General features: G+C 44.2%; 1 protein-coding gene across 9 annotated transcripts in view; it reads right to left on the minus strand.

Moving 5' to 3' along the window:
* Window positions 1-19,090, minus strand: part of NCKAP5 (NCK associated protein 5) — a 996,626-nt gene that overhangs the window by 41,927 nt on the left and 935,609 nt on the right. For 8 of the 9 annotated variants that reach the window (XM_063647383.1, XM_063647384.1, XM_063647382.1 and 5 more), the window contains 2 exons: window positions 18,637-18,951; window positions 15,717-15,853 (listed from right to left, as the gene is read on the minus strand). In XM_063647383.1, the coding sequence (XP_063503453.1) occupies window positions 15,717-15,853; window positions 18,637-18,951 (452 nt within the window). Of the gene's footprint in view, window positions 1-12,537; window positions 12,671-15,716; window positions 15,854-18,636; window positions 18,952-19,090 lie in introns of all 9 variants that reach the window. The other variant, XM_063647388.1, reaches the window with a different exon arrangement.

Here is a 19,090-nt window from a genome sequence, read left to right on the forward strand (position 1 = left end):
TGAGAGTAGAAGAAGAAACATTCTGTATGATGCTTCTGGGGGGTTCATAAATAGAGAAGCAAGCTGACTGGGGAAAGCTGGAAACCAACCACTAACCTTCTCTCTGCCTGCACAAGATCGAGAGCCAACTTGCCCAATGGAAGGGATGCTATCTCCTTTTCTAATTAAATTTCTTAAAGAGTGTGTTGATTTATTCATTTATAATAAAATCCTGTTCTAATTAAAATTGAAACTTCCCCCCACCTGATCCAGCCTCACCATATTTCTGGTTTCCATGTAATTGAATCTGAAAACAATGATGCTGAGTGATAGCTTGGGATATTGCTGCTTATTGTGAAAGTAAATAATAAGAAAGAAGAATGCTGCTAGGCTTGTTTTGGGAAGGCTTAATAAGTCCTTTCTCCCTTAGACTGAATTTTAACCACAGTTGAAGATAATATGATATTTCCCTTAATGAAATTGTATATCCGTGGCTAATTCATGAGGGAAGTTTACCTTTCTGGGGTGTTAGCTTCACATTATTTTAGTCAATAGTTTTTAAGGTCCCTGGGTTCCCCTCTCTCCCTCTGACATCCTCAACCTTCAATTCCAGAAATTGTTCTGCGTATCGGTCCATTTAATATATAATACTCAGATTTATTAGAATTCTTCAGATTGGAAGCTTTGCCACATCTAATGTCATATCTGAAATACCCATGAGAAAGAGACAAGGTGGGCATCATGTGGTTGATGCAACTAATGCTCAGAAAGGCTGACATGATTCATCTAGGATCAAAAAGTCACTTAACGGCTAGGCACAGTGGCTTATGCCTGTAATTCCAGCACTTTGGGAAGCCGAGGTTGGCGGATCACCTGAGGTTGGGAGTTTGAGACCAGCCTGACCAACATGGAGAAACCCCATCTCTACTAAAAATACAAAATTAGCCGGGCATTGGTGGCGCATGCCTCTAATCCAAGCTGGGAGGTTGAGGCAGGATAATCACTTGAACCCAGGAGGCAGAGGTTGCGGTGAGCTGAGATCATGCCACTGCACTCCAGTCTGGGTGACAGAGTGAGACTCTGTCTCAAAAAAAAAAAAAAAAAATCAGTTAATGACACAGCCAGTGCTGAAACCCAGGTATGTAAGCTCCCAGTTATGGGCATTTCTAACATACCCAGCCAAAGGGCTCATGGATTTGGGTTTCTAGGTTCTTGGAGGTTCACAGAGGAGCCCACTGTGTAATTCGCTGAGTAATACTTGACATTTGTCCTGGTTTTTCCCAAGCTCATCTCCTTGGTTGTATAGTAAGTGTATATCTCTAGGTTTCTGGTTAGTTAAGGAGGAGCAATTGGGATGCAAGAAGGTTTGAAATGGTCTCTCTCTTGATCCTTAAAAGTCGGAGAACAAGCAATTACAATATATCTGTTCTCCTTCCCCCAATACCTGAAAGGACTGCACCTTGCTTTTTCCTCTTGCACATGATAATAGTTACTTCTACAAAGATTTTTCCTGGATACTGAGCCCTTTCTTTTCCCCACCTACCCCAGTTCTTCAAGAGAGTTCCTTCTACTGACCCCAGTATTTTCATTCCGCAGATGATTGTTAATCTTCCGTGTCCAGTGTAACCATTCAGTTGGAAGAGTTCTGGCAAGGGGCTCTTTCTAAATGTCTCTATGTGATTTTAAGCCAAATATAAAACTCTAAGGTCTCCAAGGAAACCCAAACACCTGTTGACTACATTTTTTTTCTCCATTTTTTTTCATCTAATTGCAATTTACCTACTTCACTAGAGCAACGTGAGGATTAACTGTCCTCGGGTAACTTTCAAGTCTGTAAAGGATTTCTGCCTCCTCAGGGCACATGTTCTCTAAGAGAGACAGAGCTGAAATACTAATAAGAGACTTAATGTGTAGCAGCCTCGAATAATCTGTGCTCTGTGTTACCACTTCAGACAGTCAGTGTCTCCCTAACACAGTCTGACAAAGGCACCGTGGAGGGATCAACAGCCAACTCTGAAAGTCCCAGACAGGAGCATGGACTTCCCTTTCAAAGCCCTTGGGAGGAAGTGATATTAACCACCAAATTAAGTAGCTGGACCAGGGCCTGGTGCACCTGCTGGGCAGGCGGGGGTGTTTGCCTGCTGTCATATTTTGGCACAAACATTTGACAGCTTCTCCCTCCCAATGAACATTTCTAATACCCAAAGGTTAATCTTTTCTTGGCTTCTTCTTGTCACTACTGACATTTTGTATCTGTTATCTCCCTGTGGTTGGGGGCTGTCCCATGCATTGTAAGGTGTTTAGCCTCATCCCTGGACTCTGCACAGCAGATTAGTATCCCCTACCCTCTCTGAGTTGTGACAATTCAAAATGTCTCCAGACATTTGCTGAATGTCACCTGGGGGATGGAGAGGCACAATTGCACTGGTGAGACGATCCATTGTAAATGCCTGATGTATTACTCAGATTATGAGTAAACCTCTACAAAAAAGCCATCCTCAAACATGCTCATGGGGCTGCAGAAATGTCAGCGGTCTTGGAAACCACTCTTCTCCAGTCCCCTACCAAGTTAGATTTAATTCTGCTCCCCCAACATGAAGTGGAGGAGACACACAAATTTTTACAAGTGAAGCAGCATCTGATTTGGTGTTTGTTTATTTAGCACCATTGCCTAGTTCCATTGCCTAGCTTTCTTTCAGCCCTGGCGGCCAAAGCCTGCTAATTTGCACAGCATTAAGTAACCTTTGCTCCCCTCACCTATTCCATTTCAACCAAGGATTTGTCTTTTGCTTTGAAATTCCACTGTGCAAGCTCCTTTTTAAAAGTGTAGGGCTGCAACACATTTGAACTCGAAGGGGGTAACACTGGGGGTTCGGTGGTAATAGGAGGGAATGTCCATCAAAGGGTGACAAACTCTGGGGGGCATCTCTTCCCTCAAAATGTCTCATTAGGGTCCCCCGGCTTGGTCTCCATCTCTGCTGTAGCCTGCAGTCCAATTTAATTGAGCGACGGCCTTGCTACGGCACACTGCTCTTTCGACAGGAGGGTAAACTCATTCTGTCCATCATGACATTTGCTTTCTTAAGGGCCTCGCAATATGCAACTTAAATAATTAAATGCAGGTCACATCACAGCCTCCCTTTTCAAGGCTGTCTGAGGGCACAGTGGGTTCTTTCTGATAGTTAGCTTTTGACCATGTGATTTTTAGAAGCTGGTTGGGTTTTTTGTTTGTTTTGTTATTGTTCATGACACTTCTCCTCACTAAAACCCCCAAAACTCAGCATAGTACAAATCCAATGTGCATAGCTAAAAGGGCTGTGGATTTTCTGATGTTGGATAAATAGTGACTAAGAGAAATTTGAGACCCCTGGTTCTGGCAAGGGTCTCAGAGCAGCCTGCTTGTCACGGTCAGTACTTTTCATTTGTCATCCAGGAAAGTGTAATGCTGGGAGACAAATCCCTTGTGTCCCATTGCACGTGTCCATTCACTTCGAGCTGGGATGGGCCTGTTAAAAATAAAGCAAACCTTTAAAATGATCTAAAAAGAGAGAAGTTCCAGGAAGGACTAAAGATAACTCTTACCTGTAATGTCCATTTTAAACAATAGATTTCTCTGGGGAAACTTGGAGTGATTATAACGAGTTTGGATTTCGTTGAACCCAAGGCTGATTTTGCATATTACAGAGATTTGTCATCTTTAAGTAATGTGCCAGATGAATGCTTTAAAATAGATGCAACTTTGTGTGAATTTTCTATAATATAGCAAGATCTGATTGCTCTATTAATAGCCAAAGTCCTTGGCCTTGAGAAGGCAGGATGGCAGCGTTTTTAAAATTCATCTTCTCTGCATAATTAGTTGTGAATCTCTAAATATCCAAGCTGAGGAATTAACCAGGAACTAGAGCTGTTATCCCTCAGCGTCCCTTTTAATATTGTTCCATAGTCATCATTTACTTGTGTTTTTCTAATTACTGCAAAACCAATTGTTTTTAACTCAACTTCCCTGGCTCTTTGTAATTTGTTGAATGTAATCACCTTCAAGTGAAGAAAATGCACTTCTTGTTTGGGAAATTGGGGCTTGATCAGCTGAGTATCATCAAGTGGCTGGGGGACCCCAGTGCCAAAGTTTTGCATATTTTACCTGACCATTGCATTTTGAGGGTATGTGGCTGGAGAGGGCATGCTGGAAAGTGAGCCCCTTGTTGTGGTGATCCATAGACCCTACTGGGAGTTTATTTGGAGATGTACATAATTTTATAAAAACCAAAAAGAACTAGGAATTCTGGTTCCTTACTCTGAGTGGCCAACAATATGGCACTAGGCACTAGAAAACAATGGTTTTGGGTACTGGATTACCTTCTCTCTCAGACTTGTTTCAGTCTATATGTCTGATTATAAGCACCTAGGGCAGGGCTGTGCCACTGAACCCTCCCTACTCCTTAGTGTCTAGCAGTGACCTGGACACAGTAGAAGCTGAACAAACCAAATAAATGAGTGTAGAAGTCAAGTCTCTCTCTTGCTTTCACTCTTTCCCAATCTTCTATCCTCTAGCACTAGGATGTGCTACCCATCTACTACCCAGTTCTACTTGAAGATCCTCAAAGAACAGATATTGGAAGAGCAAAGGTTTTCAACCTTTACTTCTCTCTTTCATAACAGGGGTGTGATGCCCACTCATCAATAAGAGTGGTTCTCTGTGACAATAATTCCCAATTTGGGACAGAGACTATGAGAATCAAGCCAGGAGGCATGGGACTATTTAGACAAAGCAAAGCAAAACAAAACAAAACAAAAGGATTCCAATATGCCTGCAACAGCCTCCATGAAGTTTCATCATAGAAGAGTAAACTAAAAGTCTACATCCTTGAGAAAAAATTGGACAAATGGATTCATCATTTTTCTCTAGCACTGTCCTCAAAGAAGAAGAAAGGCCCTTATTGTATTTCTCCCTGCAGGTAGCCATGCTGGGTCTTTCTTTCTCTGGACAAGGAAAGGCTCAAATAGATAATAAATGTATGCATAAGGGGCTACAAGACCATAATCAATGCAGTGAGATGGCTGCATTTTTATTTGACACATTTATTAAATACCTAGGATATGCCATGTCCCCTGCTAAGTTCAGAGCATGAATGACCAGCAGTCTTGGCACTAATGAGGGAGTTGAATGTGCAAAGAAACAGGTACAATATCAAGTGGAAATGAAAGAGATAAAGGGTCTTACAGGGGAACAGACAAGGAGTAGTAACTGGGCTTTGGGCGTGGCTGATGAAGGGGCATCCTGAAGACTTCCTGTTGGGGGTAAAGTCTGAACTGCACCTTAAAGATGAAGCAGGGGTTAAGTGAAAGGTTAGAGCAGAAGGGTGTTAGTACAAAAGCCATTCCAGGGAGGCCAGACCATATAAGCAAAAGCATGGAAGCCTCCAACAGCATTGTGTGTTCAGGACATGCATAAAGTCCTGAACACATAAAGTATAAGCGAGGAAATGAAAAAAAGTGAGGCTGGAGAAGCAAGACCAAGGTGGGCTTTGTGAGCCTTGTAAGAGGAGGTGATTGGATTTAAAAAAAATGTTTAAGTAAAACAAAATTTAAAATGTGTCATTTAAAATATTTTAAACTTTATTTTGTGCAAGAAATATTATTTTAACAGAAATAACTCAGACCCTTATTACAGATATACCTTAAATCAGCATTAATAAATATGGCTTCTGAGTCGACATTCATTTATTCAATACGCAGATTTTTATCGAGTATCAAGTTTTATGCTAGGTCTGACTGCTGAGGAAACACTTGACTTGGTCCTTTTCCTGAAAGGGCACAAAGATCCAAATCATTTTAGATTCTATTAAGTAAATTTAACTCTGAACCTTAAGCAAGTTACTGTTAGCTGGGTGGTGCTCAGTTTCCTCATCTATAAAATCAGACAAAATGTCTATTTATAAAGTTCTCTTGAGAAATACATAAGAGAAACTTAGGAGGCAAAACATCTCGCCCTTAACAATAGACCTTTGTAGGAGTAGTTATATTGGATCCAATAGGCTGAAACTGGAATGTTTTGGCTGTGCAGTATTAAGAGTACAAATGAGTTCAGTGAAGAATAAGCACAGAATAGACTCCACAGAAACGTGGCAGAGGCAAGAGATGCAACCAAGTGGGCCTCTGAGATGAGAGCATTTCCATGCTAATGCGGGGACTTAATTCTGTATTGCCTTACCGCTCCTGCTAAGAGTCCAACAAGCATGAGGTTCCTAGGTTCTGGTCTCAGATCCTCCCAGCATAGCTCCAGGGCAAAAGGACAACTGGGACCTCTCCTTGCTCTTGAAGTTGTTGTTTTCAAAACCACTCTACTGAGGTATAATTGACAGACAAAAAGCTGTACATATTTAATGCGTACCTTGGTGATTTTGGAGAGATATATGTACCTAGGAGAGTGGATGGACAACCCCCGAAAAGTTCCTAGCAAAGGAACAGCATGACAGGCTTTTGCATTTCAGGGAGGGCACTTCGGTGGCAGTGAGGATGATGCATTTAAGGGGCACGAGACTGGTAGCAAATTGACAGGGTCTAGGGACAAAGTGAGGCAGCAGGCTGCGTGAGTCAGATGGGGGCCAAGGCCGAGGCAGTGCTGGGGTGAGTGGGACAGAGGCAGACCTGAAAAGCCTCTAAGAGGGGAGGCAGCATGCCTTGGGATGGCCAGAGCATGGACGGTGAGAGGGGAAGAGTCCAGGGCGACTCCTTGCTTCATAGTTTGTACTCCTACAAGGATGGCGAGACATTCAGTGAAGACAGAGAACCTGGGAGGCAGAGCAGATTTCTAGAGGAAAAAAGAGAGGTTTCCATTTGGATGTTTCCTCTTGGGGTGTCTGGCAGGGCTGGTGATTGGTGACACACAGCCAGGTAGATGAAACAGAAGCTTGGGAGAGCTGGCTTCACTAGGATTGTTATTTTACTTTTTACCAGCCAGGTCCAGTGGGTCCAGATGAGACTCCCCTTTCTCCCTTCATCCGGAGATTGGGACCACACTAGGTCTTGCCCACTTCCTACAACTGGCTTGCTCGCTCCTTCACCTTTACACTGTTGTCCCCTGCACATGCCTTCTCTGAGGACTTGCCTGCTAGAAAAGGGCAGGAAAGTTTGTCATGCCCAACTTGGCAAATTAGAGGGGGTAGCTCTGTGAACAAAGCCACATTACTTCTGTCTACTACTTCACCCGCTGGGCCACCTATCCAGCTCCTAAATCCTGCTCCCCCCACTGACTCTGCTAACAACTAGACTTTCTAAACATTTTTCAGAGTAAAGCTAAAGAAACCAACTTTGAAATAAAAGTTGTGTATTTATTTCAGTGTGTTCTGAACCCAGACGCAGGATTTTAGAAAGTAGACTTCTTTGGCCACATTCAGTGTGATGCAAACAAAGCAAGTGGACCCCTAAAACGAGGGAATGTGGAGCCACAGCCCACTCTGTTTTGAAGGGTGGGTTCCAAGTCATGCTGTGACCAGCAGGGTGAGCAGCTACGGAAGGAGCCGGGGCCAATGGGAGTGGGTGGTGGGAGGGCACAGGAGACAGGCAGCAGCCTCTGTAAGCTTCCTGGAAGCTATGGAGGACCGACTGCCACTATCAAATGTCCTCTCCTGCCTAAGGGAAATTCCAGGGAACCAGCTGGGCAGTGGCTCACCCTGTAATCCCAGCACTTTGGGAGGCCAAGGCAGGAGGATCACCTAAGGTCAGGAGTTCAAGACCAGCCTGGCCAACATAATGAAACTCCATCTCTACCAAAAAAATACAAAAATTAGCTGAGTGTGGTGGGAGGCACCTGTAATCTCAGCTACTCAGGAGGCTGAAGCAGGAGAATTGCTTGAACCCAGGAGATGGAAGTTGTAGTGAGCCAAGATCGTGCCACTGCACTCCATCCAGCCTGGGTACACAGTGAGACTCCATCTCAAAAAAAAAAAAAAAAAAAAAAAAAACTGGGCGCAGTGGCTCATGCCTGTATTCCCAGCACTTTGGGAGGCTGAGGTGGGCAGATCACGAGGTCAGGAGTTCAAGACCAGCTTGGCCAATATGGTGAAACCCCGTCTCTACTAAAAATACAAAAATTAGCTGGACGTGGTGGTGGGTGCCTGTAATCCCAGCTACTCCGGAGGCTGAGGCAGGAGAATCGCTTCAACCCAAGAGGCGGAGGTTGCAGTGAGCCGAGATCGTGCCACTGCACTCCAGCCTGGGTGACAGAACAAGACTCCATCTTGGAAAACAAAAGAAAAAAACAATGAAATTTCAGGGAACCAAGGAGAAAGGGTGTGTTTGAAAAGGGCAGCTATCTTGGCAAACATCCAATAAGGCTTCACGATCTACTGGTGAATTCCATCCTGCAGGTTAGGGACCTCTATTAAGAGCCTTGTTATTTCAAAAGGGACTCCAGGGGTGGGACGGCCAATCTCCCTTTCACAGGCACGTGCGACGAAAGCAAGGAAACACTGACTCGGGGGGAATAAAATCTCCACCAGACACTCAAGGCACGTCCTCCTGTTATTGTTTTTCTCCTGTTTCTATTTTCTTTTTATACAACCTTTGCCAACATTTAGAAAGTTAATGGTGCTGCATCCATCCTTTAATGCCCCTTCCTAGGGTTATTGGAAGCCAGCACACACCCACAGTCATGCCAGCTGTCTGCATAGAACATTTTCCCTTCCTGGCAGCACTGCCACAGCTGGGGCTGACCTGTGGCTGTCAGGGTGTGCGAGGACAGATCTCTGGCAACACATCCTCTTTCAAAGGCAGGTCGCAGACACCTTGGTGAAGGGAAAGACTGTCTTGCTGTTTACACTGCTTCTAGGACCTCACCACCTTCTCCCAAGAAGCTAAAGCAATAGAATAAAATAAAGATGTTCGTTTTCAAAGAGGGGTTTGCTCTGGTTGGAGGAAATTGGATAAGCAAAGTAAGTTGACAGAGAAAAATATTCAGGCTGGGACTCACTTCATTTTGCAGAATGATTTAAAAAAAACTTCAAGCAGTAAGTTTACTGTTCATCATTAGGTCATCCAAAGCCACAACCTAATGCGGATTCTTGATTGTCTTGCGCAACTCATGTAGACAGGCCTATGATGCTGAAACATGGGCCCTAAGGTAAGTGCACTCATACCCAGGTACTCACTCATTTGGAGTCAGCAAATTTGTTTTAAATCTTGTCTCCTTTTTCAGGACACTTAGACCATCCTCCCCCTCCATTCCTACTTCTCCTGTCTACACTGGAACCCCACTGGCAGAGGAAGGGGCAGAACAGAACTGAAGATTGCTTGCCTCTTTTTAGTAACAAGCAACAGAGAGAATCATGAGTCTCCTCCTTGACATACCTCCCTCACTTGGCTTCTAAGACGCCACGATCCCCAGCCCTCCTCTTCCTTCAGTGGGTCTTCCTCTTCTCTGTGACTGAGATAAGGTGGGCGGACCTAGTCTTCTCTTGGGCTACACTCCCTCCCTTCCTCATCGCATTTGGACACACAGCTTCAAATGCGGTTGATGTGCTGATGACACTCAAATTTACATGAGCCGCAGACTCTCCCAGCCTCCCACCTAACCCACCAGTTCCACTTGCAGGCTTAATGGGCCCCCAAATCTAGCATGTCCACGCAGAACTCCCATTTCACTTGGCAGAAGGCAAGGGCAAATCCAGCCTTTCTAAGAGCCAAAGCTTGGAGTCATCCTTGACCCTACTTTTTTTTCCAGTATAACAGTCAATTGTATTATGTTTTTTGCTGTTGCTGTTTTTGTTTTGAGACGGCGTCTTGCTGTGTCACCCAGGCTGGACTGCAGTGGTGCAACCATGGCTCACTGTAGCCTCAACTTCCAGGGCTCAAGCAATCCTCCCACCTTCCTCTCCCGAGTAGCTGGAACCACAGGTACGTGCCACCACATCCACTACACCCGTCTTATTTAAAAAAAAAAATTTGTAAAGACAGGTTCTCACTACGTTGCCCAGGCTGGTCTCCAACTCCTGGCCTTAAGTTATTCTCTTGCCTTACCATCCCGAAGTGCTGGGATTACAGGCATGAGCCACCATGCCCGGCCTGAACCAGGTGGTATTTTTTTTTTTTTTTTTGAGACAGAGTCTCGCTCTGTCGGCCAGGCTGGAGTGCAGTGGCGTGATCTTGGCTCACTGCAACCTCCACCTCCCGGGTTCAAGCCATTCTCCTGCCTCAGAGTAGCTGAGACTACAGGCCTCCAGAGTAGCTGGGACTACAGGCGCCTGTTACCACGCCAGGCTAATTTTTGTATTTTTAGTAGAGACGGGGTTTCACCGTGTTAGCCAGGTTGGTCTCGAACTCCTGACCTTGTGATCCACTTGGCTCGGCCTCCCAAAGCGCTGGGATTACAGGCGTGAACCACCGCACCCGGCCGTCAGGTGGTATTTTTAATTAGATTTGGAATCTGACCGTTCTCACTCCCTGTGTTGTATGAGCCACATGCGACTATATTTACATTAAAATTAATTAAAATTTCAAATAAAAGAGAAAAGAAGGAATGGCCCAAATGAGAACTCTTAGGAAAACTGGAGCACAAATTAAATTAAAAAATTCAGTCTCTTACTTGCACTGGATGTGTTTCAGGTGCTTAACAGCCATATGTACAGACATAGAGCATTTCCATTGTTGAGGGAGGTCACTTAGCCAGTGCTGGTCATTGTGTGGAGTGCAACCACCCTGGTCTAAGCTATCAATATCTCTTGCCTGGATGCCTGTAACAGTCTCTTAGTTGATCCTGCTTCTTCAGTTTTCTCAATACAGCAGCCAGAGGCATCCTTTTTAAACTTTGCACGTCATGCCACTCCTGGGCTTTAAGTCATCCAGATTCCCTCTCAGAGTAGTGGTTAGTCCTCAGAAAGGCATACAGGGTTCCAGGAGTTCTGGCCCCTTCTCATTTGGCCTCATCCATCGGGTTGCTCTCTCTGCAGCAACATGCAAGCCTCCTGCTACTCCTGGGCTCCAGAGCTTGCTCTGCCTCAAGTCTACCACATTGGCCCTTCCCTCTACTGGGAGTGCCCTTCCTGGCTCACTCACTCTCCTGTTTCAGCTCTCTCTTCTCAGAAGTCGCTTTCTTAGTGAGGCTCCTTCTGACTATTCCACTTCAGTTTCAACTTCTCCTCCAACTGCCAGCACTCTCACTCTCCCTTTCTCTGCCTGACTTTGTCTTTTCTGTAGCACTCATCTCCTATGAAAGAACTATATACATTTACTTGTTTATGATGTCTATTGTTTACTATCTGGCAGGGATCTTTGTCCATTTACTCACTGCTGGAAAACTGGCTCAGAGGAAGCTTTCAACAAATGCTTGTTCAATAATGAATGGAGAACGTTCGAGAGTTGAAAGGGGCCCTGGAAACTGTTCTTGGGTGTGTGGCTGAGGGTTGGTGAGGTGAGGCTATTCCCTGAGGACTCACAATGAGCTCAAGGGAAGAGTGTGGATTAGCAGCCGGCATCATTCTAGGCATTTTCATTGGGGAAGCTCCATGACAATGAATTCCCCTTCCCCTTCATCTGTCACAGTTAGAGGGACACCAATGAACCACAAAGAGTCAACAGGGACAACAACCAACTAAAACATCAGGGGTATTCACCATTTTCTTCTTGGTAAACCTTCGCATGATTCAACCATCAATCCTACCTCTCTGATAACTTATAAGAAGCAAGGGACAAAGTGTTGATTCAGATTAATGAGCTCTTCTTACATGTTACTCTAACCTTCCCTCCCCCAATGCAAATACCAAGATTCTCTGAAAACTGGAAACACACATGGCTACTAGATTATGTTTTTTCCTAAACATATGAAACTTGTTTTAAAAAAATAAAATTATGGTTTCATTACATAGTTTATAAATTAGTATTTGAGAAAAAAGTTGATTAGTAGGAAAAGAATAGCTTTCCATTGCATCATTACAATATTTCTGACAATCCAGAATGAATTAGAAGAAAAGCAGAGCCCAGATCACATTTTGTGTTAGGGATTCGTCTGTTCTCTTGTATCTGAAAGGAAGTACCATCTGAAAAGACATAGTTTTAAATGCCTAGGGATAATGATTTTTCTACTGCCAATTCTGGCTCAAAGAAAAAGATAGTGAGGGAACTTCAACCTCACAAACAGACCTGTTCATAATGGCACAGCTAACAGGTCCAGGGCTACACAGCATGATGTTGGCAGAGAGTCTGGAAAACTCCATCCACGGCTCACTGGATGATTTAACTTGCCAGAGTATATAATTAAGAACAAAGTTATCTTTATAGTCATTCCTTCATTATTGAGATAACTCAATTGGAGTCTGTTTTAGAGATGCTGGATTCAGAAATAAAATCCTTACAGACTGCACTGCAATGTCACGAAGATTACACCAGAAAACAAATGGATGCGCATAGACAATCTTCTGTACGTACCAGAAAATTAGATCTCAGGAGAGACACGAAGAAAAAACATAAAATCAAAGAGGGTGGGGGCCGAGCACAGTGAAAGGTATAATCAGTGGCTTCCCAGAGAGAGGAACCTGCAGGGCCAGCAAGTTTGCTGGTTGTTACCTGGGGCAGCGCTCTTCAGTGCTTTCACTAACTGTCCCCTTCCAGCTCCAAAACCATTATCTCCATAGTCCAGGTCACTGTCACTATTACTGCCACCGCTGGCAGAGTACATACACATTCTGGGTGCCTTGTCCTAAATGAGTAATATGAGACTGTTAAGATAATTCATACATATCAAAATGGGGCAGAGCATCCTGTGAGGATGCGACACAGTTCACATTTGGCTGTAAATGTGTGCACAGAATTCCATTCCCACTGCCCAGCCCACCGCTCACCCGAGAGCAACTCTGGTTTGTCGTTTTATCTGCCTCCTGAGGAGCTGATGCTGTCTACTCAATTACCAGAGCTGCAGAAATAGGCCTGCAATAACGAAGCTGTCGACGGCACTCTGCCATTGTCCCAGGCTCAGGAAGGTCCCCACGGTTACCTGGTCTGCATTTTGTACACTTCTTTATAGGGTCTTATTTTTCTCAAGTACCTATTATGAGCTGCTGTTCCAAACCTAATGGCTTATTTATTTAACTGATCTCATTGTTGCCTTCCAAGTATCAGAAGGTAATAAAACAATCAACCTTGGGAACAAAAGAATAAATGTTTGCCTAATTTATAATTTTCTTTCAGTTCCCAAAAGGACAGTAGCCTTTAGAAAAGCAAGCAATTGCTGACTCCATGTAATCCTCGAATCTGCTGACAGTTCATGGTCTGAGGGACCCAGTTTCCCCTCTTGCTCACATGCACACATCACCTGACCCCATCCCCTAAGGATGTCACTGGTGTGGCAATGATGCTGTATTCAGAAATTGCTGAGGCGGTTGACGCTGTATGAACAGTATTCCCCTCTGTGCACATAAGCAGAATACTGGATCCAGGAGTGCAACTCCTGTGTGTTGAATCGAGGTTATTTGGGGCCCTTTTTTCCATTTGTAGAATGTCCTGTTAGAGCCTATTATTCCGCCCTAAGCCAGATAGTTCCGATAAAGATGCATTAGATGGGTCTCTGAAGTTTGTTTAGAAGGGTGTCTTTTGGTTGGGGATTGTAAAAACACATTTTAGGATGTAAACTCGCTTATCTGGGGTTATAAATTCAAGCACTCATTTCCTTTACTCCTTCATTCATTTACTTAGTCACCCATCCATTCAACAGTGTTTACTAAGTACCTACTCTGTGCTAAGCAGTATGCTAGGTTCTAGGGGTGGAGAGCTTAGTACTGGAGATACCAGTAGTCTAGCAAGGACTAAGTCCACGAAGAAAGACAAGTCTACTGACTGCAGTTCTGGGGAACCTGTGTCCAGAGCTCCAAAAGGACCCAGTCCAGTCTGCACATGATGAGGTACATCGTTTCATAGCTCCATTCAACAAATGCTAACTGAACCAGGCATCGTGCCAGGTACTAGAAATATAAAGCTAATTCCTGCTTGAAACTTTCCCTATCTGGCAGTCAACAAAGCAGGGTTCTGAGTTTCAAGGATTTCCAGTGCATGGGGCTGGTGCAGGACGATAAGGAAGGGAATCCTAGAGAGGTGTGTCCACTGGTGGATGTATATCTTATGTGAGGAGTGCAGGTCCCCTCTGGGTCAGCAAGAGTAACTTTTTTTTTCGTTTTTACTTTCTTGGAATTATTCAAACTCCTTTGCCATCAACACCAACTGTTGTTCCTGAACTGGTTTTCTGCTCTCCAACTCTGGGTGTCTGTCATGATTTTCTCAATTTTACAGCTCTCAATTTTCTCAATTTGCCGGTTTCCCAATCCTCCCAAAGCCAGCGCAGAGTCCTTTGGAACAGTGGCAGCAATGCTCTGTGCAAAGTGTGTTCCATGGATCAGCGGCATCAGCATCACCTGGGGATTTGTTAGAAATGTGTACACCTCACTCTGTATATGCCAAATCAGACACAAGTCTATGTGGGCAACAAGATTGTAGCCCTTCAGGTGGTTCTGATGCCTGCTGTGGTTTGGGAGGCACTGATCTGGAGGAGCCCTAACATTTTGTGTTTGACTTAAGGCATGGCAGAATACACGGTTTCCTTCTTTGCCTCTCAGACCCACGTCCTGAGAAGGCAGCCATCCCAGGTGCTGCCCTGGACTTCAGAGGGCCCAGTTCCAGTCTCGGCTCCACAGTAACTTTCCCCGGGACCCTGAACATGGTCCAGCAGGACTTTAGCATTCTCCACTGGAAATTGAGTCTGTGGGCCCGGGGGATCTGCTCCCCTACTTGTCCATGGTCCCCTTCCATACTGAGGCAGATGCTCAAGGCTGAATGGTGGTTTGGCCACAATGAGTGAGGGGGACTTCAGATGTGGGTGAATCTGGGTATCTCATCATCATAGTTGGGCAGAAACTCTAGTAAAAATAGCAACCAGGGCTCTTGATACCAGACCTGGGAAAGCCAAGGGCAGCAGAAGTGGGAAGGGCCAAGGAGGGGCCAGGAAGTTCTGGAAAATGAACCATTTGTCTTCCTCCACCTTTCTCACCACCAGGCACCAGGGTAGATGCTGCAGTGGGCCAGCCCCAGGACGAGTGGTGAAATGGCAAATAGGCTGACCATGGTCAGAGTAACCTGCTGGAAAGGGTAAACAGGAGGGGGTACCACATAACCCCCACTAGGGATGAGCAAGGAGTCCCTGAGCCAGACACCCATAGCCACCCATCAGGAGTTCTGTGTGTGTCATCTCAGGGCAGACGAAGAACCCACTGCAAAAATGAAACTCAGGGCTCACGGATCCTAGCAAGTCATTTGACCACACCGAGCTTCTGATTAGCCATCCTTAAAAGCAATAGAATTAGACCTGCTTTCCCTGTTTCATAAGAACAAAGTAAAGGTTAAAATAACTACTGAGATACTGAAAAAATAGAAAAAACATCATTCCAATGGCGCCCACATGGCTTGGGAGAGTGAATGCTTGTCCCACAATATCTAACCAGGGGAGCGCATCCATACCCAAGAATCTGGGTGCATTTCAGAAGCACTTTGATTTCTTCAGAATAAAAGTGTCCCAAGAACCCACAGTATTCCTTAATAAGGCAGGGAAAAAGATGAACTCTAGACCTTGGTTTATATTCAGTAAACCAACAGCAAATTTCATTTAAAGTGAAATCTATCATAAAAGTGTTTCTAGGGTACACTTTTTACAATCAGGACCAACAGGTGGATGGCACCCTTCACCTCTCCCGACCCCTCACCTGGGTCCCGGTGGCAGCATCTTCACTCCCCCAGTCTGGAAGCGGCTGGCTTGCCATTGGGTCTTCAGCATATCCGAATGACGAGCACGTCTGAGGCCTTGGCTCTGCTTCATTCTGCTTTTGGGAACTGACTTTTCCTAAATGAGGACACATACGGGGAATCACACATCAGCTTTCATCAACATTTTACAAGTTTAGGGAAGGAGGTGGGGGAGACATTCAGAAATAATAAAAAAGGTCCAAATACAGTGAAAGCTGGGCTTCCTGCCACTCTGTCCCACTGTAGTCTGTGCTGCCCAAAACATCTGCATAATTATGCATACACATCTATAGAAGCCCCTTTTCAAGACCCCGAGGTGAACTGTTCTTAGACTACTTTTCTACAAAATGTTGAAAGACTTTACAGGTTAGAAAGGGTTCAGCAGGCAAACCATTTAGGAAACACTAAAGTTATTCTTCAAATAATGTTATTCATCGAACAACAATCAAGTTTCTTTTTTGGAGGACTTCCCAGAGTCTTCAGTGTGCCAATGGGCATTAGCGTAGTTTCCGAAGAGAGGATTTGAATTTGCAGGCTTCCTCAAACACAGGGAACCCAGATTTTCCTAAAATACTTATTAAGGTCATTTTGAATAGTGTGGATTGGGAAGCTTTGCTTGGAGCCCTTAAACATCTCTCAGGGCAGTACTTTTCAAGCTTTAATGTACATATGGATCAGCTGAGCTTTTGTTCACGTGCATGCTGATTCAGTAGGTATGGGGTGGGCTCTGAAAGTCTGCAGTTCTGACAAGCTCCCAGGTGATGCTGCTGATGCTGGCCCATGGACCACATTGAGTAGCAAGGGCGTAATTAGCAGAGAACAATTAAAGAGAGTTTCCCCATTACCCATGAAAGTAGATTAACCTGCATAGTGTATGCCTTTGTCATGCCAGAATGGAGAATTGCTGTCATTATCCTCCAACCTCAGTGATTATAAGCAAGACATGCTGTGACAGCCTCTCCAGAGCATTTTGTTTGTGAGGGGAAGCTAAGAACTGTGTTTTCATCAGCACTGTGAGTTTTGTATAGTGACTTCCATTTTTTATATAGGGATAAGAAAAATAACCAATTAGAATGTACACATTAAACAGGCAGTGACTGCTCAAAACGGAGGTATAATCTCATTTTCTTTTTGTTCCAGCTAGTCCTCATTCCCTAATTTTTAACATGAGTAACAGATGGACACAGAAAAGAGAAGCATTGGAAAGTAGCCCCTGCTTCTGGACCACAGATATCATGTCGAGACAGGAAAGTTCAGGATGGGTGACAAAAATTTCCTACAGTGTGTTCACCTCACTCTCTACCATATACTACCTTTTTACAACTCTTCATTGTAATTTAATTAAGATAGAACCCAAAGCCAGGTGTGGTGGCTCCTGACTAATCCCAGCACTTTGGGAGGCCAAGGCAGGCAGATCACCTGAGGTCAGGAGTTCAAGACCAGCCTGGCCAACATGATGAAACCCCATCTCTACTAAAAATACAAAAAATTAGCCAGGTGTGGTGGCACATGACTGTAATTCCAGCTACTCAGGAGGCAGAGGCAAGAGACTCAGTTGAATCCAGGAAGTGGAGGTTGTGGTGAGCCAAGATTGCACCATTGCACTCCAGCCTGGGTGACGGAGTGAGACTCCATCTCGAAACATAAACAAAAACAAAAAAGACAGAATGCTTAGATACCTGGTGCAGTGGATATTAGCAGCAAGACCCGAACAATCTCCTTCTGATCCCTTATGAAGCAATTCAAGACATGCGGTTTCTATTTAATTTGTTATAATGACAGTGTTTAATCATGGAGTCTACGGCAGCCGCCGCTGAATTGAGGTCACACATGTGACTATTCAGGCATGGAGTACACAATCTATAACTAAGATTTTGCCCCTGAATCTCTGGAGGCTGCGTCATTAATTAACAACACATTTATTTCAAAAATAATATGCATTACAGTCTTTAAAAATGTCGCCTTGACTTGGAATGAGCAGAAGTTTGTGATGCAACATTCGTGGCAATGGGTATTCCTATATAAAGGAAGAACTCAGCCATGGGAACAGCCCAATCACATTTATTCAAAGATTTATAATTAAAAGTCTCCTTTTCTAATTTCTCAGAAGCCTATAGCATAATCTCCACTTGCAGCTCCTTTCTAATCATCAACTCATACATGAAAGTGATCGATTTAAAGTTTTAGTTCCAATGCTTATGCATGTTGTAAAAGCAACATAAGACATACAAGTTAAAAATAATTTAGTGTCATCCTGGGCTGCAATAAATATTTTTAATTGGGAGGGAACAATGAAAAAATGGTGACCCTTAGCCTAGCTCTGTCTTTCATCATGAAAGCCTGTTTCAACTGACTGCCACGAAAGATAGTGCTTCTCAATGGGAAGGCTCACTCTATTCTATTGCAATTAGTGCACGATCTACTGCTGATTTATCAAACTATGTCTTTTATAGTTCAACATATAAATATATTTTAACCGGATAGGCATACATCAGAATATGTACGTTTCTGGTTAGAAGGCAAGCAACCTTGTAGTTAAATTTATATTTTGGGCTGAAATTGGTCTATATTCAGAGTTAAGTTTTATAGGATAAAACCTCACGAATGTATGTTGCATGGCTTTTTTCTTAATCAGTTCATATATCCATATACCAGTACTTGCATGTCTGTTTCCTTATTTGTGTGCATACTGCTTAATGTAATACTATGATTAGATGTTGTCTTATACACATTGTTTTGCTTGTTGGTGAAGGACATGAAGGAATTTTCACATATCTACACTTTTATCAGGCAGGTCACTGACTTACTCATCTCCTGGTGAAAAGTTTTCCTTTTTTTGTCAGCAAGCATGTTATTAAGGGTGGGAAATTGGCATTTTACCTGAGGAAGCTGGTTTGGGGAGGCGGCTTTGAAGAAGCCGCATCCCTCTGGCGGTCATGACGGGGTCGGATGTGGAATGAACAATGGCGCTATCTGCAGGGCGCTGGCCGTCTGTGGAGGAAGGCACTTCACGTTCAAGGGTTTGGGCTCTCATGGAAGAAACCACAGGAAGGGCTGACTGGAGAGGCAGGAGAGGCTCAGAGTCCTCTGGGGAGTCTGGCTGGCATAGGTACCGTCCCGTCGAGCGATTTCCCGAGTCTGGGAGTGGGAAGGTTCCTATCCCACTGTCCAATGTTCTCATCTGGCAGTTGGATTCTGAGATAGAGAGACAGAGAGAGAAAGGATTAGAGAAGGCTCACATAAAAGGATAAAAGAATCATGGAAATTGGGGTATGATCTGGAGGAAAGGAGACACCTAGAAGCGTGAATTTAAGAAAAAGAAAAATGTCACAAG

This window comes from Pongo pygmaeus, chromosome 11 (genome assembly GCF_028885625.2).
Source record: "Pongo pygmaeus isolate AG05252 chromosome 11, NHGRI_mPonPyg2-v2.0_pri, whole genome shotgun sequence".
Classification (NCBI taxonomy): domain Eukaryota; kingdom Metazoa; phylum Chordata; class Mammalia; order Primates; family Hominidae; genus Pongo; species Pongo pygmaeus.